Source organism: Salvia splendens, chromosome 14 (genome assembly GCF_004379255.2).
Source record: "Salvia splendens isolate huo1 chromosome 14, SspV2, whole genome shotgun sequence".
In the NCBI taxonomy this organism is placed as follows: domain Eukaryota; kingdom Viridiplantae; phylum Streptophyta; class Magnoliopsida; order Lamiales; family Lamiaceae; genus Salvia; species Salvia splendens.
In genome coordinates this window covers 6,559,486-6,584,349 of record NC_056045.1, presented here as the reverse complement: position 1 = coordinate 6,584,349, position 24,864 = coordinate 6,559,486, and the positions used below count along the sequence as shown (strand labels likewise).

General features: G+C 38.0%; 3 protein-coding genes across 3 annotated transcripts; all 3 read left to right on the top strand.

Annotated features, from left to right (window-relative positions):
- The first annotated feature begins 3,300 nt into the window (after positions 1-3,300).
- LOC121765756 (pentatricopeptide repeat-containing protein At4g02820, mitochondrial-like) lies at positions 3,301-5,730 on the top strand. The gene is made up of 2 exons (XM_042161971.1): positions 3,301-3,619; positions 4,325-5,730. The coding sequence occupies exons 1-2, from the start codon at positions 3,314-3,316 to the stop codon at positions 5,576-5,578; spliced, it is 1,560 nt and encodes a 519-aa protein (XP_042017905.1). The 5' UTR covers positions 3,301-3,313; the 3' UTR covers positions 5,579-5,730.
- Positions 5,731-9,521: 3,791 nt separating this feature from the next.
- LOC121765022 lies at positions 9,522-13,418 on the top strand. Its single transcript, XM_042161059.1, has 5 exons — positions 9,522-9,665; positions 9,754-9,825; positions 11,299-11,467; positions 12,980-13,069; positions 13,159-13,418. Exons 1-5 carry the CDS (start codon positions 9,588-9,590, stop codon positions 13,263-13,265), a joined length of 516 nt encoding a protein of 171 aa, XP_042016993.1. The 5' UTR covers positions 9,522-9,587; the 3' UTR covers positions 13,266-13,418.
- A 723-nt stretch (positions 13,419-14,141) lies between these two features.
- LOC121763402 (general transcription and DNA repair factor IIH helicase subunit XPD) lies at positions 14,142-19,160 on the top strand. Its single transcript, XM_042159413.1, has 12 exons — positions 14,142-14,813; positions 15,053-15,333; positions 15,984-16,066; positions 16,156-16,559; positions 16,850-17,043; positions 17,159-17,339; positions 17,455-17,579; positions 17,941-18,030; positions 18,265-18,343; positions 18,436-18,512; positions 18,627-18,735; positions 18,838-19,160. Exons 1-12 carry the CDS (start codon positions 14,280-14,282, stop codon positions 18,952-18,954), a joined length of 2,274 nt encoding a protein of 757 aa, XP_042015347.1. The 5' UTR covers positions 14,142-14,279; the 3' UTR covers positions 18,955-19,160.
- The last annotated feature ends 5,704 nt before the right edge of the window (positions 19,161-24,864 follow it).

Below are 24,864 nucleotides of genomic sequence, written 5' to 3'. Positions count from 1 at the left end.
CGCCCGCCGGCCTATAGTGCAGGACGCGCCGGGCACACCTCGCCGCGCCTATAGGCGCCCCCCCCCCACCGGAATTTTTTTTTCGAAAATTGTATTATAAATATCACTCCTCCACCACCCATTTCAAACTCTCTCCATTAATTCACTCTCTAAAAATGCACAGTGGAGACGACGAATCACCCAACATTGACGAATCGGGATATGATTACAAGCTCATGTGTCGGATCCAGAATCAACTGGGGTTGTCTGAGGATGCGGCAGGGGGCAGCGAGCGGCAGCGGAGAAGAGGAGGGGGAATCCGATTCCGCCACCGAGTAGACGGTGGCGGTGTTTTTATTTGTATTTTTTTTAAATGTTCGTTGTATAATTTTCCCGGTTCCATAATACAACGAATATTTGGTCCCAATACTTTTTTTTACATTTTAGTATTACCTCGGTTTCTAATTATTTACATTCCGATAATTTTAATTACAATTGATTTAAAATAAACGAAAAATGAAATAAAATGAAAAGTGACTAAAAAATGGCGGGCCTATTAGAAGTGTCCGGCTTATAGCTGCGGACACTTTTTTTTAGCGCGGACAAATAAACTGGGGATGTGGAAAAAAAAAAGTGGCAGAGCTATTGGAAGTGTCCGGCTTATATGGACACCCGTATGATATGCTAAGAATAATACAATCATGCATGATATTCTCTAATTTTTTACAAACATTTTATATTAAGTAATTCAGTAATTAAATAAAAGTCTGATGGAATCATATGCTATTAGCTAAAATTGGTAAAACTGGTGGTCCAATCCCGATAACGGAATAGTTGGTTTAAGTGGCTGAGCCAAAATTAAGGGTCAATTGTCAAGAATCATTGCATTTTAGCTAATATTTTCGATATTAATAGACTAATAAATTGTGACAGTGTAAACCATGTAAATGCAAACCGGTCGACTTCACAAGTAGAACTCTTGTTGTTATTAAACTCTCCTGCCTTAAAAAAAGACAAACATATTAATTACACAGAAAAGTCAATGATACTTCTGACCGCGAACAAATGGAGTAAAAAATAGAAAAAAATTTATGGAATAGGTGTTAATAGATTATAAGATTTATATTATAAATGATGTATGGGATTATCATTTATTGAAAACTTTCTATATGTAGGCTTGATCTTATTTCAGGGAACAACCCAAAAATGGTCTATTTATAATAAAATGGGAAAATATTTATGATTTAGTTTTCTAAAAAATATAGTAGATTCTTTGCTTTTTTATGTTTGTCACTAAAATTTTTAACTTTTTCTACTTCTCTCTTACTTTATCCATTTTTTTCTCTTCAATTCTTTTACTTTATCAATTTTACATTATAACACATTCGTATCCAAAACTTTATTTTTAGGAAAGAAAGGGAAAATAGTATATGAATGGGGGACAACCCAAGATGGTCAAACAAAACCCTAAGGCCATGTTTGGTTGGCGGGAATGTAAAGTTGGCAGGGAAAATGATTCCTGAGAAAATGAATCCCGAGAATATGATTCCCAATAACTTTATTTTCCTGTGTTGGAAAATATCAAGATTTTAAATTTTATATTTGATTGAAACATCAAACTGAAAATATACTTATTATATTTTATTTACAAAGAACAATAATAATAAAATTTTAATAAACTATTAATTACAAATAATAATAGTTATTATATTATTATATTTATTATTACGATGTATAATTTAAATATGGATCATCCATCACAATATATAATAATACAATTATAATTATAGTTACACGGAGTATTATAATAATAAATATTATATTATTATTATTATTATTGTTATTGTTGTTATTATTATTATTATTATACTTACAAATATTATAATTAAATAAATTTTATAATATAAAATTTTACTACGATTTTATTAATTAATTATTAATTTGTAAAATAGTAATTAGTATTTATTACTATTATATAGTATTTTATATTATATAATTATATTTTAATTATTTAATAAATTATTAATTATTATTATGATAATAACAATTATATATAAATATTATAATAACATGGTTATAATTATGATAGTTTTAATTATAGTTATTTATTATATGGAAATTAAGTATGATTTATAATTTTAAATTATTTTTAAAATATTGTAATTAATAATAATAATAATAATATATTGCATTAAATATGTAAGAATCCTAAAATTGGGAAAAAGAATACCTAAGAAAAGTTGGGATTCAGAATTCTAGAAAATTGTACTAACTTTCCTTGTTCTCAGAATTCTGATTACTTTCCCAGTTTGATTAAAAATCGAAACAAACACAGGAATTTAAAATTTAAAGAATCAAATTACTTTCCCAGACAAAATCCTGGCAACCAAATATCGCATAACTACTCTACAACTTAACTACTACTCCTCTGTTTCATAGTTGTTGAATCATTTTTTTTTATTTTGGGCGTTCTATAGTAGTACAGTTATTTTCGTTTTATGAAAAGTAACATATTTTTCCACTTTTACTCTTACTTTTACATATCTTTTACTTTATAAATATATTTCTACTTTTTCCTCTCTCCTACTTTATTACCTTTTTATTTAACATTTCCTCCTTTGCATAGTAGAGCCGTAGGAGAGTCATTTTGCCATTTCTGTACATTTCATAGCGGTAGAGTCATTTCAAATTTTAGTACTCCATCCGTCCCCAAAGAATATCCACTTTGGGGTTGACATGAGTTTTAATGTAAAATTGGTGAAGTAGGAGATAGGTAGAGAGAAAAAGTAAATAAAGTATTGGTAGTGGAGAACGAGTCTCACCTCATTAAAGAGAAAATACTTTCCAAAATTAGAAAGTGCACATTATTGTGAGACGGACTAAAAAGGAAAGAGTGCATATTTTTAAGGGACGGATGGAGTATAAGTTAGTAACATTTTTTTTCTCACTTACTCTCTCTTACTTTTATTGTCTCTACCTTTTCCATTTATACTTTATTTTCATTTACTTAACTTACTTAACCCAATATATCCACTACTTAAGAACGGCGGAAGTATAAATTATAAAATGCCGTTTCCAAAGTAAAAAAATTATTTTCCCCAAAAGACCAGCACCAACCAATTTCCAATAAATTTGCATCAGCCACTCTCCAAAACATCTACAGAAAACCAATAATGTCGCGGGAAGATAGAGAAATCGTGAGGGGTGCTTAAGCCCATTGTGAAAAGAAAAAAGAAAATTTAGTTCAGCCCATTATGATACTGGGCCGACCCATGAAAATGAAAAGAGTAGTTAGTCTCTGCAGTCTGCACACTGATTTCCTGTATTTCTAAAAATGTTGCGCCGTATCGTCCGAACGTCCGTCGCCCCCGCGCAGCGCTTCTCGACGAAGGCCGCCGTCTTGTCGGCGCCGGCGCAGGAGACTCAATCGACAGAGCGTATAGATGGCGCCTCGAATAGAGTGAAAGGCGGCGGCAGGGACACGCTTGGGCGACGGATGTTTGCTCTGGTGTATTCGAAGCGGAGCGCCGTCGCGGCGATAAGAAAGTGGAAGGAAGAGGGGCACCTGGTGCAAAAATACGAGCTCAATCGGATTGTTCGCGAGCTCCGAAGCCTTAAGCGTTATAAACATGCCCTCGAGGTTCTCAATCTGCATATTTTCCTAATTAGTAGTAATTCTTTGTTGCTGCTTAGTTAATTTATAGTAGAGTGTTTGATTTGCTCTGTCACGTTTGTCTCTGTTTATCTCAAATTCTCAATTGAGCAGAAGTTTTAGTGCGAGCAAAATGTCCAAGTTAAGATGGCTGTATTTGCATTTTTCCCCCCTAATTTTAATTCAGAAAATGTGTCAAACCTCAAAGTAATTGTGGAATTTAGCAGTGAAGCAAATGGAATTATATCTTTGTTGATGGTTACCTATCGCATCGAAGTGTTGAACAATTCAAATTTGGGACCAGTGTTTTATTAGAGCCTGCCATTAAGAAGCTTTTAACATTTCTCAAGTCTCAACTCATGTTTTAGTCATCAGAGGATATTTAATGTTCAACATTCAGTAAAATGCTTTCTTTTATAGGATTGTCTTAATCCTTGATTCTGCGAAGACATTGTGTCCTTTGCTAGTTTGCTACATGTTGTCATTTTATTTTCATGTTGTTTGTTTATTCGAAAATTCTTAACTCTATGAGTGATAAAAGTGGATTACAGGCTAATTAATTATGTTCTTATCATGAGTTTCTTGATTGACTAGTTTAGGTGGGTTTAACAACGTATTAGAAACAATAGTCAGTTAACCGTTGGTCTGAATTTATGATCTAAAATTTACAGTGGTATTTGGTCTTGTTTGTAGGTTTGTGAATGGATGAGAACACAAGAAGATATGAAGCTGATGTCTGGGGATTTTGCAATTCACTTGGATTTAGTTGCAAAAGTTCGGGGTTTAAACAGTGCAGAGAAGTTTTTCGTAGACCTCCCTGAAAACATGATTGATCCTATAACGTGTAGTGCCCTTCTCCACACCTATGTCCATTGCAAGGAATCGGAAAAGGCTGAGGCACTGATGAAAAAGATGACAGAAAACGATTACTTGAAATCTCCGGTTCCCTATAACCATATGCTATCTCTATACGTTTCCACAGGACAACTGGAGAAGATTCCAAAACTTATTAAAGAGGTGAAGAAGGTTACATCTCCAGATATAGTCACATATAACCTTTGGCTGGCTGCATGCGCCTCTCAGGATGCTGTTGAAACGGCCAGAAAGGTATTCCGTGAGCTAAGTGAGGCCAAAATTGAACCAGACTGGGTGACGCACAGCACAATGGCGAGCATGTACATCAAGAACTCATTCCGGGAAGAAGCAGTGTCTGCCCTCAAGGATATGGAGAATAAGGTCTCCCGAAAAGTTAGAGTGGCGTATGCGTCACTAATCAGTTTACATACAGCTCTGGAAAACAAGAATGATGTTCGTGGAATATGGAAAAAGATGCAGTCGACTTTCCGCAAGCTGAATGATGTGGAGTACACTTGCATGATCACTTCCTTACTGAAGCTTAAACAATTCCAAGAGGCTGAGAAGCTGTACGATGAATGGGAGTCCGTTTCTCCAACCAAGGATTCGAGGGTCCCAAATTTGCTGCTTGCAGCCTACATCAACAACGAACAAATGGACAAGGCCAAAACCTTTTACAGTCGTATGGTGGACAGCAAGATAGTGCCGGGCTACACCACTTGGGAGCTTCTCACTTGGGGCTACTTGAAACAAAGGCAGGTTGAAGAAGCTGTTGATTGCTTCAAGAGAGCCATTCGCAGTGTGAGACAATGGGATCCGGATGAGAAGCTAGTGCAACAAGTCCTTGCACTCGTGGAAGAGACTGGTGATGTTGACGTTGCAGAGAAGTTGCTTTCAGCACTTGGTCGCGTTGGTTATGTGAATACGGAGATCTACAACTCTCTTCTGCGAACCTATGCAAATGCGGGTAAGATGCCGCTTATTGTAGCAGAAAGGATGAAGAAGGACGGTGTAGAAATGAATGAGGAAACGAAGAGATTAGTGCAGCTAACAAGCAAGATGTGTGTTGCTGAAATTCCAATCAATGTTTGAGAACGTATAAGGCGACAATTGTCGCAGTGAAACTGTGTAAGTGTGTGATTTTGCGTTCAGACTAGGGAATATAGGCATTTGCTACTGAGGTCTGAGAATGGGGAATCTTGTACTCCATAATATTGTTTGAGAATGAGTACTAAATTCCACTATCAAGCACAACAAATTTACTGATGGAAATTGGACTATGAAAATTCCGTAGGTAATCTATCAAATCCGTCACTAACACTATTTTCCCTTAATAATTACGGAGGTATTGGCCACAGCCGGTCGTCGGTAATCTATCAAATCCATCAGTAGAGCATGCGCAGCCGCTGGCACGGACGCCATCCGCCGCCGCTGCGCTCGAGCCGCTGGCACGGCGCTGCTCGATGTACCGAGCACGTCCGTGCCAGCAGACGCACACGTGCCGCCAGACATGCCCACCGGTTCCGGTTCCGGCGGTTAACCGCCGAACCGGAACCGTGCCCTTTTTCCCGAACCGGAACCGTCGGAATTCAGGTCGCGGTCCGGTTCCGGTTCAAGATATTTCGATCCGGAACCGTCACCGAACCGGCGGTTCCGGACGGTTCGGAACCGGCGGTTAACCGGCCGAACCGCCGGTTCGGGCGCGTTTTTCAAGGCATGTGGATGGGGCAGACCGGCGGCAGCTTTTCAGCTGAAAAACCGGCCGGTTCAGGCGGTTTTTGGGTCGTGAACCGCCGGTTAACTGGCGGTTAACCGTGAAAACCGGCGGTTAACCGCCGGTTCAGGGGGTTCCGGATGCGGCGCGAGAAACGAGGCGATATGACGCAGCTTTTGCAGACGGTTTCGTTGACCGAACCGGCGGTTTCGTCCCGGAAACCGGCGGTTTTGCCCGGAAACCGGCGGTTCCGGCGGTTTTCCGCCAAAAACCACCGGTTTTGCCGATTTTTCAATTTTTTTTTTTCAAATTTCAAATTCGAATTCTTCCATTCCCCCCCCCCCCCCATTTTTATCTATAAATACCCCCCTCTATCCTCATTTACATTCACCCCACTCTTGTGTTAATAAGAGTTTCTCTCTTCAATCTCCCAATTCTCTCTCTTTGTCTCCAATTTCTCATTTGTGCTATTGTGCTTCCATTTAATTACGCAAGTGCTACTCTTATTACGCTTTACGCATTGTTATACACTTATACTTGTTCGAAAACCGGAACCGCCAAAACCGCCGGAAAACCGGCGGTTCCGAACCGGAACCAGAACCGGAACCGGAACCGTGAAATAGCCTCACGGTTTGGTTCCGGTTCCGCCAACCGCCGAACCGGAACCGGCGGTTCCGAACCGGAACCGCCGGTTCGTGAACCGTGGGCATGTCTACGTGGCGCGCTCCCATTCGTCAACGGATCGACCGTTGCATTTAAACATTTTTTTATTTTTATTTTTTTAAAAATCGGTTTTTTATTAAAAAACCGATAAAAAAAAAATTTCACTTCCCCAAAAAAATATATCCGTTTATAATCGTTTTTTACACCTTTTTAAATTTTTTTTCATTTTTTTTTACCCCAAAAATATACACTTTCATCTATAAATACTCCCAATTTCACCCCAAAAATTCACATCGAACTACACAACTCTCATCATAATTCTCCAATATCCATTCTCATCTCCATTCTCTCATATCCATTTTCATCTCCATTCTCTCATACCCTACAACATCACTATGTCCGGCCAAGACGATAATCCTTCGGGCTCCCACGGTTGGAACCCCGAATGGTTCGGTTCACAACCGTTTCCTAGTCCGGAAACGGAATATTCGGCCCCTCCTCAAACCCAAGATTCGCCCGTTCCGGGTGGCTACCGTCCATACCCAATCGACGACCAAGGTGCCTCCGAAGGGCGCTACGGGTGGACACCGGAGCCTAGGCCTCGCGACCCTTCCCAAATGCCGATTCCTCCATCTCGCGCCGGTGTCCGCACACCGTACTCACCGGCGGAGATGGAAAGATTGTTCAAGGCGTACTTGGAAATCTCCGAAGATGCGGTGGTTGGAACGAACCAATCCGGCGATCACTTTTGGTGGCGCGTCTCTAGCCGGTACAATGCAAACCGGCCGCCCGGAACGATCAAGCGCTACGAGAGTATGGTGCGCAACTGCATCGGCCGAGCCAACGAAGAAATTGGCAAGTTCAACGGCTATTTCATCCAGGAGTCCCGGAATGCCGGGAGCGGCCGAAGCGAGGTCGACATCATCACCGCCGCGCTGAGCACCTACCAATCCATGAACGGTAAGTCGTTCAAATATCTTAACGTTTGGCAGGAGACGCGGACGCACCCGAAGTATAAGGGAGGCATAACATCCTCCTCTAGCGGCTCCTCCAAATGATCAAGGTCGGTAGCCCTATCCGACTCCGGCTCGGAAGAAGTGGCTAGCCAACTCGCCGGAGCTAACTTGGGTAGCCCCGACGCCGGACCGAGCGGTTCCCAACGCCGCCCCCAAGGAAGGAAGAAGGCGGCGGCCAACCGTCGTCGCGGCTCAACTCCCGAAGCCACTCCCGAAGCCGCTCCCGCTCCCTATGTGCCACCTCCACCCCCGAACAACTCGCTGTGGATGCTCTTAAGCCAACTCAATATGGCCGATAGGTCATCTATGACCCCCACGCAACTTGAAACACACGAGACCATGATAAAAGGTCTCCAAAAACAATTGGGGTTGATCCCGCCGGATGCGTAGTCCTATTAGGAGTTTAATTATGTAATTTTTAATTTTTAGGATTTTAATTATGTAATTTTTAATTTTAAGGAGTTTAATTATGTAATTTTTAATTTTTATGATTTTAATTATGTATTTTTTAATTTTATTTGTAATTTGTAATATTTATTATGGTTTTTAAATGGATTTTAATATTATGGAAATGTTATTGTTTAATTGAATTTTATATTATTTGTGCTCGTCTTTGCGGAAGAGCACATTTGTGGATGTTGTGCTCTTGCCAGAGAGCAGGCATGAATAGTACCGCCCGGGCCTATAACCGTGTCGCTGGCAAGAGCACGGTTGTGGATGCTCACTATTTTCTGTTTTTGATTATTGAGGGATTGACCACAGCTAGTAATTCAATTTTTTAGTTAAACTTTATAGTACTAGTTCTACTTTATCATTTGAGATTTAATTATTATTTTTAATTTATTTTATTCTACATAATCATTAAAATACCACATAAACCTATTTTTGTAATCTATTTACTCATCTTTCTATATTCAAAATAAAGTAAATAAGAAAAATAAATTATACTATACATTAAATACTAACCAAATTCTCTGGATACCACACTGCATTCGTCAACCTTCTTACACAAACAACTTCTAATGTAATTGATTCACCTCTAAGAGAAGTAGAGCCGTAGAGACAAACTAATATGCAAGAGATTTTTTTAAAATAGTAAAATTTAAGTTACGTAAATTACTAGCAAATAGTTTTAATGACTAACAGTTTATGTATATGAGTAAATTATTCGTATAAGTCATAATCAGAAAAGTTGTAAAACAAAAATGCAGAATATTGATTGTCACATGAGATCAAATTAAGAAAATAATTGAATTAGAACTTAAATAAATAAAGTATAAATTAAGAACTCATTTTGAACAATTTAAAATTTAGTAGTAGTAGTAGTATATTTTAGTAACTATTTATGAATTCATATGAACGTTATATTTATTCCAATAATTAACCAAATTACAAAAAACAAGCAATTAGAAAATAATAAATATGGTCGCCCTAGTAATTAAGTCAATTAACAAGGGCATGAGTAATACTCCTAATATTGGCAAATACACATTTAACGCTTTAAATATAACATAATCACCCCAACCACCCCACCCCACCCACCCCACCCCTTCATGTTCAGGTAGTATATATATAATATATATATAAGTAGTTATATTGTAGGTTTGAAGTTGAACTGTACATCTTCTCCCTCAAAATTCAGTTTGCTCAACAACAAATTACTCACCCTCACTTTCTCTCTCTAGATTCCCCAGTTATCTGGTGCAGCATGGCGCACAATCATTCCGATGTTCTCGAAAATGGAGCACATCCTTGGCTGCTTGCCCACGATCACAGACACGCTAAGGTTGGTAGAGGGTTGTTCCCCGTGCATTACTGTTTGTACATTACAGAATAAACGTACAACTCCTTAATGCGTGTCGCTCTTGTCGCAGGAGCAATCTCCTGGATTCGAAGCATACGGGATAAAATCTCAGTCTTTTTTTGTGACGAAACCGGCGCCGGTGGTAAGTCATTCTTTTACTCCTTCGGTCCTCTATTAATTGTTTACTTTTATTATTTTTGTTCGTCCCTTATTAATTGTGCACTTCCACCTTTTTTATCATAAATAATAATTAGGATCCCGCATTTTATTAACTCTGAGTCAAAATGGACAATTATTGGAGAGAGTAGTATTACTTCTTTTTTTTTGCCGTGATATAAAAAATGTTAATAGAGATGTGGTTTTAGTGGTTTGGATACGGTGTTTTTTTAATACTTTTTTTCTCTCTTTCTTAATAAATGTGTTGGTTTTTTTATATGAAGCGCTTGCAATAAATTTACAATATACAGATTAGAAGATTTTGAGAATGTCATGCGAATTTTGGAATTTAATTAATTAATTTTGCAAGATATTATTATTCGGCGTGTAATAGCATTGAATGAAGGATCTTTTGGGCGAAAGATAAAAGAAGAATCTAATTAGGTTTGTAACTAAATCTAGTCAAATTATTATTTTGTTTCCGTATTTGTGTTTGAATACAATTCAAATTGAATATATAATTATATATGTGGTATACAAATAGTAATATTATGCTTTGAATGTCGAATTGAATACGAATTGTTTGATTAACTTAGTATTTCTAATGGCGAGGGGCTGCAAGAATGATTTCACTCTGAAATTTGGTTTAATAATAAGTCTTATTCTAATATTTTAACTCTTTTACATATAAATATATTGTTTACTTTATTTATTAGTATAATATTTACGAATAATTTAGCAATATTATTTGATTAATTTGCACCCAGGCCTATTTCTAAGAAATGTCATGTTAGGGTTTGAATTAGTGCAATGGAAATGTGGATTTTTAAGCCATTGGCCACTCTAGGAATAACTATGTGAAAACTTACATACATACTACTTTATTTTAATTTGTTCTTAATGACTCTTCTGTCTCAAATTTAATATGCCAGCGCTTTATGTTTATATTAAACCTAATCATTGCCATGTTATTTTGTGGTTACTATGATTTACTAGTAACTATGAAGATGCCACATCTCATGATGATTGTTTTAACTGATCAACAGATCATGTTCGATGAAATTTCAGTTCATCAACATATTCTCTGGTTGATAAATATTAACGGATTTACTATTAGAGCGATCTAGGGAAACCACTGCTTAAATGCATAACTAGATAATACGAATTTAGTTCACTATAAGAGTGATTTAGTTCACTACACGAAGGAGTGAACCAAAACGCCATTACAGTGAACTAAATCCTTGATGAAGTAAATACTTCAATATAAAAAGTATTTTGGTCCACTCCTTATTTTTAAATTTATGTTGTGAACTAAAACGACCATATAGTGAACTAGATCGTTTTGATCTAATGACTGAGATTTATTCTCTAGTTATGCACTTAATATTAGATATACTTTGATAATTTCTTTACTACTGTTTGCATCAAATGAATGGTTAATTTATCCTCTTTAATATAGATTCAAGGACCACCGAGAACGGGGCAAAAAAATCATTTGAATTGGGCCAAAAATGGGCCCCGCATGCAGGCTATATTTTTGGGCCCGAAGAGGAAATCTTGTGGCACTGGAGTTTTCATTCCGCGTGGGCAATCCACAGGCACTGACCCTCAAGTCACATATAAGCCAGGTATGCTACTTAATTATAATACACAATTTGTCCCATAAAAAATGCGTACACTTTCCATTTTCGTTCGTCCCATAAAAATATGATCATTTCTATTTACAAAAAGTTGTCATTTATTTAAAGCTTATATCACGATCACTCAACATTACAACTCATTAAACATTAATAATAATGTTGGTCTCACAATCCACAAACATTACTTTAGTTATATTTCTGTGTCATTTCAATTGCTCATATATTTTAGAGACAGAGACCATATATACATAACTATTTTATTAGTAAAATCTTTCTATAAGTCGAAATTCACACCGTGACATATTTTATGAATTATATTTTATCTATACTAATCTAAAGTGCAAGTTTGATGAAAAGTCCTTAATATCCTTTTTGGAGGGAAAATGGAAAGATGAGGTGTCTTCTATTCAAAAATAATTTTTTAAGGCAATAACAATTGGACAAATAATAGCCCAATAAAATGCTAACTTCTTGAAGAAGTGTTAAAACACATTTAAATAGTGCACTACCATTAAATTTTTTTATAATTAAGTTATTAAATTTATATATTAATTAGCCTTATATTTGAGTTAAATTGGAATTGTGCTAGAGAGTTTAGTTTGCCTTCCATTTATTTAGGTTAAAATTGAGATTTAATCATTTATTGCAATACTTTTTAATATAAAGAGTAGTGTAAATTATCACATTATTCAAAACAAACAAGATGTATAAAATATTATCGTTATTTTAAGTGATAGTAGTAATTTACTTTTTATACGTATATGTGGCGGGAAGTAAGAAATATATTCTTTTCAATATAAAAAATTCATTTAGTCCTTGGAAATGTATATCAAGTTATGCTATAGTCTGAAATTAAAAGATAGAAATAAACAGTCAACTAAAATGTGATTATTGGATAATACAAATTTTCTAACTTGACTTCTCAAAGAAGTTTTAAATTTATATGATTTAAATTATTCATATATTTAATGTGGATATGTTTAATATTCCATATATTTTTTTCAAATTAATTTTTATAAATTAAGCTATTAAATTTATATACTAATTTACCTTTTATTTGGATTAATGACTTGCATAGCACTTTCAATAAACATCTTTACTCACACATATTTTCTTTATTTGTATATCTTATTCTAATTAATTCATACTCTTTGATCATTAGTCACACATCTTATTTTTGTCATTAATTTTATTGTTTTTACTTCACTTAGATTATAAATTAAAATTGCATAAATGTTTCCTTCACTGGGGAGTAGTAAATTCTTCTTTTTGAGTGAGACCGGATAAATACATTTCTGTTTTTTTAAATCTCCATATTTCTTTCAATTCTTATTTTCTATGTATTTATTATATTTTATATTCATTATTTGAAACTCTTATGTCCCGTGCATAGATCGGGTGTTAATACTAGTTATTAAATAATTAATAGTATATGAAAAATTTCCACCGATTATGTGGATGAAATCATTACTAAAATAATTTTTATTGGCTTCTTAACAGCTTTCTCTCCAGTTCTGTTACCTTCTCGAGTGATTCAAGCACTAAACCTTAACGTCCACGAACTTGGGCAAGAAATAAAACCCCATTCAGGTTATTCAATTGTATTATGCTTTATTTTCTATTTTATTGTTATAAGTACAATAATAGTGACAAAATTGGTTTATTTTTCCTCCACGCAGAGCAAAGTCAGAAAACCAAGAACGTTGATGAAAATTTGGAGAAACAAAAGGAAGACTATATTTCTTTTTCACCAGAAATTATTCTTCCTGAAGAATGGACGTATTAGCAGCCCACAAATCATTTCTCTGCTTCTGATATTTAATTCATTTAGGTCTATGATATAAGAGAGAATAAAGCTTCATTCAAATGGACGATTCAATATCTTCAAGAGATAATAATAATAATAGAATTCTGGATAATACAAAATGAATAAGTTCAGTCCCTGTGGTTTGTTTCTTTTATTATGTATTGCAATTTATATTTTTTTCATTAATATAAAGACTGTCATGACTTTTTCAATTTGTGTAGTACTACATGGGAAACAGTCACATAGAGACTTTGTTGCTTCAATCAGAGATGATGCCGTTCCATAATAGAAGTCACTCTTATTATGGACACCGTTTTTTAGAAATGTAAAGAATAATGGGTTGAAAAAGTTCGTGAAATATGTGACTCACTTTTTATATTGATTTCATAATAAAATATGAGTGAAGTGAGTTACTTGAATATAAGACTTACTTACCATTTATGGTAAAAATAACGTGTGACTCTTATTATGGGACGAACCAAAATGACAAAGCGTGACTCTTATTGTGGGACGGAGGGAGCAATGCACAATTTGAACTCTTTTGTTCAATTTATTAAAAAAAATATAATGAAAATTGTTTATTCTTATCCTAATAAAATGTTACAAATAAGAGAGAATAATGTAGATAAAACTATTCTCTTCATTATTCTATTTTTTACTTTACTTTATTTCCATTTTAACTATTTATTATTATTATTTTTGCAAAACGAATGCGAAAATGGAAGTGGGACAAACTATCTTTAGCCGGAAGGAGTACAAAAGATGTGCACAAAAGAGTGTCGCATATATAAGGTTTAAATAAAGGAAATTTATACTACTACTATTCATTTTTGAAAAATGGAATAAATAAAAGGAGAATGAGTAGTAGGTCTATTAAACGACGTCGCTCTCTGAAAAACAGCTAATACCTCTGCTCCCCAAATCATCAGCGCTGGCGATCACTACCGACGGCTATTTCGCTCTCCGCCGCAAGCTGTCGCTGCCGGCGTGAAGATGAAGTTCCAAATCGAAGACGTAACCGTATACTTCCCGTACGACAACATCTACCCGGAACAGTACTCATACATGGTGGAGCTCAAGCGCGCCCTCGATGCCAAGGGCCACTGCCTCCTCGAAATGCCGACCGGCACCGGGAAAACCATCGCGCTTCTCTCTCTAATCACGAGCTACGTTCTCGCCAAACCCTCCAATCCGGTGAAGCTCCTCTACTGCACCCGCACAGTGCACGAGATGGAGAAAACCCTAGCCGAGTTGAGGTTTCTGCACGACTACCAGGTCAAGGAATTGGGGCCATCGGCGAGGATTCTGGCGCTGGGGCTCTCGTCGAGGAAGAATTTGTGCGTCAATCCCCGCGTTGTCTCGGCGAAGGGTCGTGATTCGGTGGATGCTGCTTGTAGGAAGCTCACGGCGAGCTGGGTTAGGGCAGTGGCGATTGAGAATCCTGATATTCCGACGTGTGACTTTTTTGAGAACTACGACAAGGCTGCATCTGACGCCGTGTTGCCTCCTGGAGTTTATACGTTGCAGGTTTTTTGTTTGTTTTTTTTCCCTCTATTTTCCGATTCTCAGTCTAATTGTATATATCTGATCTTTTTTAGTTTGACTGGAATTGAATTTATGATTTAGTAATTGATTGCTCTTGAATTGAACTGATGGAAATGCGTTTCAAATTTGTAGTTTGCAACCTGATTATCTGTTAAATTGTTAAAATGGAAACTGGAAAAATACTATCTTGACTTTTTTTTTTGTTTTTATTGCTGCTGAAGGACTTGAGGGCATTTGGGAAGCAAAAAGGGTGGTGCCCGTACTTTCTAGCACGGCGTATGGTTCAATTTGCAAATGTAGTGGTATATAGCTATCAGTACCTGCTTGATCCTAAAGTTGCTGGAGTTATATCGAAGGAGATGCAGAGGGAGACCGTTGTGGTGTTTGATGAGGCCCATAATATTGATAATGTGTGCATCGAGGCACTTAGTGTTAATGTGAGGACACAAACACTTGATGGGGCGTCAAGGAATCTGAGTAGGATGTCCCAGGAGATTGAGAGGTATGTGCTTTCATTTGTCTGTATATACTCAAGGTTGTAATGCCTCTGGCACTTTTATTTAGTTATATTCTCTCCTTTGAAGTGTTCTTTTCTATCTCCTCTCCTATATATATGTAATCGCTCTGTTCGTGTTTCTAATGTATTTCAAATCCGGATGTTGTCTTTGTGGCTGGAAAGTCCATAAAAAGCAGTGATACTTAAAAGATTCTACAGTCTTTAAAATTATGGTATACTAAAAGATTTTGTTTGGACTAGTTCATCATAAAGGTTTATCATTAAGACATTAACATAAAAAACTAATAATGTTTGGTTGCATACTGTTTATATGGTGCATACTGATAGGGATTAAGTTTTGATTTCTGTGTACTATTAATGTTTGGCCCTAGATTTCACATAGGTGGTTCGGACAGCTAACTTCATGTTCGAAATAAAGACCTACTGAAATCATCAGTTTACATATTAGAAAGTCTCCGTGTGCTGTATGGCTTTTGAACTTTGCCTTTCTGGCAAGGTTTCTGCACAAGAATTTTGGTATTATTCCTCCTGAAAGTGTGTTGACTGTTGACCACTTTTTCCCTATGAGGAAAAACAAAAAAACTTATACTTTTGAATGTTCTTTCATCTTAACTTTATTCTACCATGGTAGGAAGGTTAAAGGCCACTGATGCTGGTCGACTGCGTGCAGAGTACAACAGGCTTGTTGATGGTTTGGCACAAAGGGGGGACCTTCCTAGTATGTTGAGTAAATTTGTGTTCAACTAATTTTGGCATGAAGTCTTTCCATGATTTATTCTGACATCAATTTCTTTCTTCTCCTTTTAGCTGGTGACACATGGCTAGCAAATCCTGCCTTGCCTGATGACATACTAAAGGAAGCAGTACCTGGAAATATAAGACGCGCAGAGCACTTTTTGTCTGTTTTGCGTAGGTTTGTACAATATCTTAAAGGGAGATTGCAGGCGGAAAGTGTTGAGAAGGAGGGGCCTGTTACATTTGTTGCATCAGTCAATTCACAAGTTGGAATTGACCAGAAAATGCTGAAGTTTTGTTATGATCGACTTCACTCTCTTATGTTAACCTTGGAGATCACCGACACCGATGAATTTCTCCACATCCAAACAATCTGTGATCTGGCAACTCTTGTGGGGACCTACACTCGAGGATTTTCTATTATAATTGAACCTTTTGATGAAAGGATGCCGCACATACCCGATCCTGTTCTTCAGGTATTTAGCTTTTATAGCATGTTGCGGAAGAAACATAGTTACTGATATTATAATAGCCTCCTTTTGTTGGTTGGGGAAGGTTTTACCTCTTAGTGGTAGCAGTTTTGAGATCTTTGTGTGTAATGATTTATTCTTGGAGAGCTTTCCAAATCCACTAACGTTCAGATGTTGTGCTAGGCATCTTTAAACTGTATTATCCTATTTCTGTACATTTTTGTGCTTGACAACTACGTACTTGTTCTGCCTAGTGATTTTCAGCATTGCTTCTCACGAATCATATTGGTTTTCAGCTTTGTTGTCATGATGCTTCTCTAGCCATAAAGCCCGTATTTGAGCGATTTCAGTCAGTTGTTATTACATCTGGGACACTGAGCCCCATTGATCTCTATCCTCTTCTTCTAAATTTCAATCCTGTGGTGAGCCGAAGCTTTACAATGTCCTTAACTAGGGATTGCATCTGCCCGATGGTTCTCACTCGTGGAAGGTAACTAGTTAAAGGAGGTTCTATGCTATCGAATCTCTAAAAAAAATTTATCCAACACCAAAATGTGCTTTGGCTGTTGTTTTAATCACTCTTCCTCTTTTGCCATGTATTTCAGTGACCAGCTTCCAGTGAGCACAAAATATGATCTTAGAAGTGACCCTGGTGTAGAGAAAAATTATGGCAAACTTTTGCTAGAAATGGTCTCTGTTGTTCCAGATGGAGTCGTGTGCTTTTTTGTCAGTTATTCTTACATGGATGGAATTGTTAATAGTTGGCACGAATCAGGCATTCTGAAGGTAATCGTTCTTGTAGAACAATTCTCTGGAAATTCCAGTATAAACTTTGAAGTTAGTTGACGCTACCTGCCTTGAGGCTTTGTTTTACAAAGGTTTCACTTTGAATGCGGTGCAGGAAATTATGCAACGTAAACTTGTTTTCATAGAGACTCAGGATGTCGTTGAAACCACACTCGCACTCGACAATTATCGTAGAGCTTGTGATTGTGGAAGAGGCGCCGTCTTTTTCTCAGTAGCCAGGTATTGTTTTTTATATTGTGCTTTATAGCACCTGCAGCCTGCAGGAAATGTTGCCAGAATTTTTTTTCCTTATTCAGACAATTGTTGAATTCCAACAGCAGTGTTATTACCAATAAACTTTAATAGTAAAAGATACTATTCTTGCCTGACATTGCCAATAAGTTTAGGATAATATGTACGTAGTGGTAGTTTATATTTACTTGAGTGATTAGACATTGTGGCCGAATGCCCTTTAGTTTGCATCTTATTCAAACATGCGAAACTGTAATGGACTGGCTAGTGTTGAGATTACATTCTGCTTATGTAAAGATTATGAATTTAACATAATTTTCTCACAAGTCATTGCCTAATTTGATTGCAGGGGAAAAGTGGCGGAAGGTATCGATTTTGATAGACATTATGGCCGACTTGTTATCATGTTTGGCATCCCATTTCAGTATACATTAAGCAGGTTGGTTTGCTCCTACTACCTTTTTTCTGTCAAGTCGTAAATTTAAATTGTTTTGCAACCATTTTAGTCCTTGATTGTGTACACAATGGTCATTGTTTTCTGTTAGTATTTTCTGTAACCAGAATGATTAGTGCGTAGCGTTCTTGAACAGACCCACACTTGCTGTGTTTGAAAATAATATACTGTTTTGCATAGTGAGATCCTGCCATATGCTAAATTCTTCAAATGTTGCAGAATATTACTAGCAAGATTGGAGTATTTGCGGGAGACTTTCCAGATAAAGGAGGGTGATTTTTTGACATTCGATGCTTTGGTACATTCAGCAACTCATTATTTCCAAATTCCAAGTATATAATCTGGATCTGTGCTTGTACATGATCGAACATTATTCATGTACATATGCAGAGGCAAGCTGCCCAATGTGTCGGACGAGTTATTAGGTCAAAGGCGGATTATGGGATGATGATTTTCGCTGACAAGAGGTTCGTTAGCTTAATTCTTGTTTCTGCCTCCACAGATAATTTCTCCACCTGGAGAAAATATTTGATAATTTACATAAGGTTTGATGTGTGTTTAATGGTTGCTTGTGCTCTTAGATATAGTCGTCATGACAAGCGCTCGAAGCTGCCTAGTTGGATACTGTCACATCTACGCGATGCTCACCTGAACTTGAGTACGGACATGGCTGTGCATATCGCAAGAGAGGTACGTTTGAACCTTAACTGAATGGTGATTTGCTCTGTATTTTCTTATGCTTTTCACCACACAATATAAAACGAGTAAAATTTCACCACATGGTATGTGTAGTTCTTGAAGAAGATGGCTCAGCCGTACGATAAGAGTGGAGCAATGGGTAAAAAAACCCTTCTTTCTCAAGAAGATTTGGAGAAGATGGTCAATGGAGTTGGAGATATGGTGTTTTGATCAAATTGAAAATTTGACTTTTTTTTTGTAGAGAAATGATCCCTCATTTTTTTACCTTTATCTTGTTTTTAAAATTTTATATATTCTACATAGGCATGATGTCATTTTAGGAAAATTAATATACAGTACAATTTTTTCCAAGTACACTTTGATCACGTTGTTCCTTCTATTACTATGATTTTATGATATTGATCTGTTTTGAATTATTTGCTTTAACATCGTTTCAACCTCCGTGATGCTCGGTCTCCAGCCGTTTGAACTCTTCATTAAGAGCATCCACAATAGTGGACGAGCCGGCGGACGAGTGACCGGCGAGCTGCTCGTCCACTACTGAGACCGGGGTTCCGCTCACGGACGAGCCAGACGGACGAGCGATCGTCCGTCGTATAATGCGCTCGGCCGTCGCGGTGTTCGTCGGCTCGTCCGCTATTGTGGGCTTCCGACGGACGAGCAATTTTTTTATTTTTTATTTAAAAAAACTATGTATGCGGCTTGTTTCGGTTCATTTTCATTTGCACCACTTGTATTAACGAGTTTTTCTCTCTCTACTATCATTTCTATTCAAGATAAATGGAGCACCACGACAGCGACTCTCCAGTCACTAGTGAAACGCAAACTACCACGTTCCCTGTTGGAAGTGGAACGGGCGTGATGCCCCAGATGCCGGTGATGCCACAATACTACAACATGTACTCTTGGCCCCAGATGGCAGGGATGATGCCCCAAATGGTCGGCATGAGTGCCGACACGACCTAGACGAGTGGGATGATGCCCCAGATGATGCCCCAAATGATGACCCTGATGAGCGGGATGATGCAGCAGGGGTCGCCCGGGGACAATGTCTATCGCCCCACTATTGATTTTTTTACGGGAGCTTCCCAGACCTGTACTCCACTGGAGTTTCAGTACACTGCTACTGAGACTTTCTCACTGGAAGAGTTGGGTCTATCTCCGATTAGGGTGCCTCCCACTCAGAGTCCACCGGCTGCAGGACGTCGGGGTGGTTCGAAGAAGAAGGGCAGGGGCAGGGGCCGCGGCAAGGGCAAGGGGGTGGCGAGTGAGTCCTCGCAGGCGAGGGCTAGGGCGGAGGAGGCAGATGACGATGAGGAGGAGAGACGACGGACCGTCTGTAGTGAGGAGGAGTGTGTGACTTTGTCGAAAGCTTGGATTAATGTCTGCGATGATCCCATTCGCTCGAGCAACCAGAGAATCGACAACATGTGGAACTGCTCTCTCTAGCCTACTGTGCGTTTAAACCAGCGGGTGCAAGGTTTCACACGGCTGAAGAGTACTGGAAGACATGAGACCGACTGAAGACCGATGTCTCTCGATTTGCCGACCTATACGAGAACAACGGCCGCATGCTTACCAGCTGCCAGACCATGGAGGATGCTAAGAGGATGGCGATGCAAGAGTTCCCCGAGCGTGGCAAACACGACACGTTTAACCACTGGGACTCCTATATGGTGCTGATGGAGTCGGCAAAGTTTCGGGCGAGTGTTGCCGCTGGCTGGCCGTAGCGGTAGAAGATCAACATCAGCGGCGACTACAGCAGCAGTGCCGGTTCCACTGACCTCCCCGACGATGCCGAAGATATCCTGACCCCTCTATCGTTTAATCGCCGCCGTCGCCCAATTGAGCAAAAGATGGCAGGGGAGGCGCCAACCGCGGGTCTCTGGAGGCCCAATCGGCAACCCCTACAGCAGTCCAGCCGACCCCCGAGTTGTCCCGTATAACGAATATCCAACATCATACGAACATGATAGAAACCATAAAGGAGTGGAGAGCGACCGATGACCCCATACATAAGGAGATGTTGCAGGGGGTCATCGACTTGATGAGGCGTGATATGGGGCTCCCACCCATCGGCGGTGGGGGAGCATCTGGGGACTCCGATGCCGCCACGACTGGCCTAGGGGACGATGAGGAGTGAGAGGGGTGAGGGGGCGTGTGTCGAAGCTTTGGAATGATTTTTCTTTCTCTTTGAACTATGTATTTTTTTTAATTATGTATTTTTATTTATTTATTAAATATTCGCATTTTCTCCGTATTCGTGTCGAAATTTTAATTCCGTAATTAAATTCCATATATAAAATGTGAATTTGTTTGTTGGGAAGTCCTAGTGCTAGTGCACTATTGTGCAGTGGGAAGTCCTAGTGATGTGGCAGTGGGGTGGGAAGTCCTAGTGACGTGGCAGAAGGTGTTTTTGGAAAGTCTTAGTGCTAGTACGTGGGGAAGTCCTTCCTATTGTAGATGCTCTATGAATACTGATTAATTTTCATATAGATAATTAGATATAATCTTTGTATGTATACTAAAATTCAACTAAACTATGGAGAAACTTGAAATTTTGACTGCAAAAGTGGAAGAATTAGGCGAGATTGCAAATTTTAAAACATCCCCATCCGTGCTCTTGCCAACGAGCACGGATGTGGGCCCGGACTCACTTTTACTCTCTGTCCTTAGGCAAGAGCACAACACTCACAGTTGTGCTCTTCCGCAAGGACGAGCACAAGGATCCCACCATTCTATTATTCAATTTAAATAAAAACATTTCAATAATATTAAAATTCATTAAAAAATTGAAATAATATTACAAATTACAAATAAAATAAAAATTACATAATTAAAATCCTAAAAAATAAAAATTATATAATTAAAATCCTAAAAATTAAAAATTACATACTTAAACTCCTAAAAATTAAAAATTACATAATTAAACTCCTAAAAATTAAAAATTACATAGTTAAAGGCTAAAAATACCCCCGTGGAAGACTATTTATCCGGCGGCACTACCCCCAATTGTTTTTGGAGACCCAATATCATGGCCTCATGCGATCTAAGTTGCGCGGGGTTATAGTTAACCTATCGGCCATATTGAGTTGGGCCAAAATCGCCCACAACGAGTTGGTGGGGGTGGAGGTGGCGCATAGGGAACAGGTTCTGGAGAATCGCCGGATGGAGTCGCAGCGTGACGGCGGTTGGCCGCCGCCTTCTTCCTTCCTTGCGGTCGGCGTTGGGAACCGCTCGGGCCGGCGTCGGGGCTACCCAAGTTAGCTCCGGCAAGTTGGCTAGCCACACCTTCAGAGCCGGTGTCGGATAGGGATACCGACCTTGACCGTTTGGAGGAGCCGCTAGAGGATGATGTTACACCTCCCCTATACTTCGGATGCGACCGCGTCTCCTGCCAAATGTTGAGGTACTTGAACGGCTTGCAGTTCATGGATTGGTAGGTCGACAAGGCGGAACTGATGATGTCGACCTCGCTCCAGCCGCTCCCCGCCGACCGCTCTTCCTGGAGGTAATACCCCTGAAACTTTTGAATTTCTTCGTTGGCTCTGTATATGGCGTTGCGCACCATACTCTCGTTGCGCTCGATTGTTCCCGCTGGCTGGTTTTCATTGTAACGGCGACAGATGCGCCACCAATAATGATCGCCGGATTGGTTAGTGCCAACCTCTGGATCTTCGGAGATTGACAAGAACGCCTTGAGCAATTTCTCCATCTTCGCCGGAGTGTACGGTGTGCGGACACCGCGAGTAGGAGGAGTCGGAGTTTGGGAGGGGCCGCTCGACCTCGCTCTAGGCTCGGGTGTCCACCCGTATTCCCCTTCGGGGTCATCTTGGTCGTCGATCGGGTAAGGCCGGTAGCCACCCGAAACTCCCAAACTTTGGGTTTGAGGAGGGGCCAAATATTCCATTTCCGGACTAGGAAAGGGTTGTGAACCGAACCAATCGGGGTTCCAACCGTGGGTGCCCGGGGGGTGATCGCCGTGGCCGGATATTGTTATGTTGTAGGAGTGGAAGAAAGATTGAGAATGAACATGAGAGAATGTAGATGAGAATGAAAATGAGAGAATGTAGATGAGAATTGTGTAGTGTGTTGTGAATTTTTGGGAGTGAAAGTGGGGGTATTTATAGATGAAAATGTGTATTTTTGGGGGAAAAATGAAAAAAAATTAAAAGTGGGTAGAAAACGGATATATTTTTTTTGGGAAGTGGGAATATATATATTTTTTTAATTGGTTTTTTAATTAAAAACTTATTTTTTTAATAAATTCAAAATCAAAATTGCCAACGGCTAAGCCGTTGGCCAATCCGCGCCTGCCACGTCACCTGCTCGCTGGCACGGACGTGCTCGATGCATCGAGCAGCGCCGTGCCAGCGACGGACAGCGTCTCCGTGCCGCTGGCACGGACGGACGGACGCCGTCCTGCTCACCGTTGTGCATGCTCTAAATGTTCGTAGATAAATTAAATTTTGTATAAGTATTATTTTGTTAGATTATATATCCATTTTCAGCAGGGAATTGTAGAAAGTGTCTTTTAGTAATTAAATAAATACAAAATAAAGTAATAGAGAAAAATAATATAGATTGAATAGAGTAAGAAAAAAAATGTTGGTTTTTGCCAAAATTAAAGGAATGCATCATTTTAATTGAGACAATTCAAAAATGAATACGGATCACTTGATATAAGACTAGAGAGTTTAAAATATAAATATTGTGTAATTTTATTATATTATACCCCTTTCATTCCCTAAAAATAGAGACTTTAAGGGCGGTTTTAATGCGAAATTAGTAAAATATGAGGAATAGAAAAAAAATGATTTAAATATTGTTAGTGGAGAATTAGATAAGTCTTGTGGGACAAACCAAAATAGAAAAAAAAGAAAAAAGAGACTATTATTTGTAGATGAGTAAAATGTATCATATTTATTACTCTAAAACTTGTATATATAAATAAAACATACTCTCTATTAAGTAAATGAGTTAGTAAAATGTAGAATGAAAATTTAAAATGAATATATCAAAAGTTTATAATTTCTTGGAATGTAGAATAAGAACTTTGAAATGTAAAATGTCAAGGTTGTATCTAAATTAATTTTCATTTTCTCATGTTGGTTATCTCCTAAAATTAATCTATTTTTATTTTTTTTAAAAATTTCATCATACATTATGGAGTACTAGTATTAATGATATAGTTTCGCTATCCATTAATACAATCCAAGTTTTCTTTTTGATCTTCTAATTTATATAATTGCATTAAAATTCACACTCTTCTTTTCTTGCTAAAAAATGCATTTCTGAATTAATGAAAATAAGATTCTACATTAGTTAAGTGAGAGATAAAGGAAAATAAGAGAAAAAAATATAAAGAAAAAGGTAAAAAGAGAATGTCAAAAAAGAAATAACATAACATACTTATCTCGAGGAGACATCCAACAAAAAATACGAATCAAGTGATATTATTTTATTAATTAACCAATAAAACTAGTAACTTAGCAAATCGTAATACAAAAAATGTTTATTTAAAAGTGTACAATACTATCGGAGTATTAATAGGTCAGTTGTGCAAAATATCTTCTGCATTGTTGGGTCCCGAATTAATTGTCTTGGATATGGATACAGGATATTGTAGTACACTCACTCTTTGACAAAATTTAGAGTATGAAACTTAAAAACAATCGAATTGAGATTCGAATAGATACACTGCTAAGAGATGCGACCCCACGACGACTTTTTATTATAATAAACATTAATTGCATGTCTCAACACTAAATTCTTGAGCTATTGTGTTACAAGTTATAATCTCTCCGTCTACAATGAATATGCTCGTGCGCATCCAACCATATTTTCAACTATAGAATAGAATATCGAGAAGAATTAAACGTTAACTAATCAGAAATTTCGTATTATCAGTAAGAGCTTAAAACTACATGACCTAAACAGTCTATTTCTCAAATCAATTCAATACAATCAAATTCAAATTGAAATTTATTCACCGTGAAAACAAGTTACTAACAAACCTTAGAGCATCTCTAGTAACGGCGTCAAAATCGCGACGCCGATTTTTCGCCGACGCCGGTTCTGACGCCGAACCATTGGAACCGGCGTCGGCGAAATCGGCGT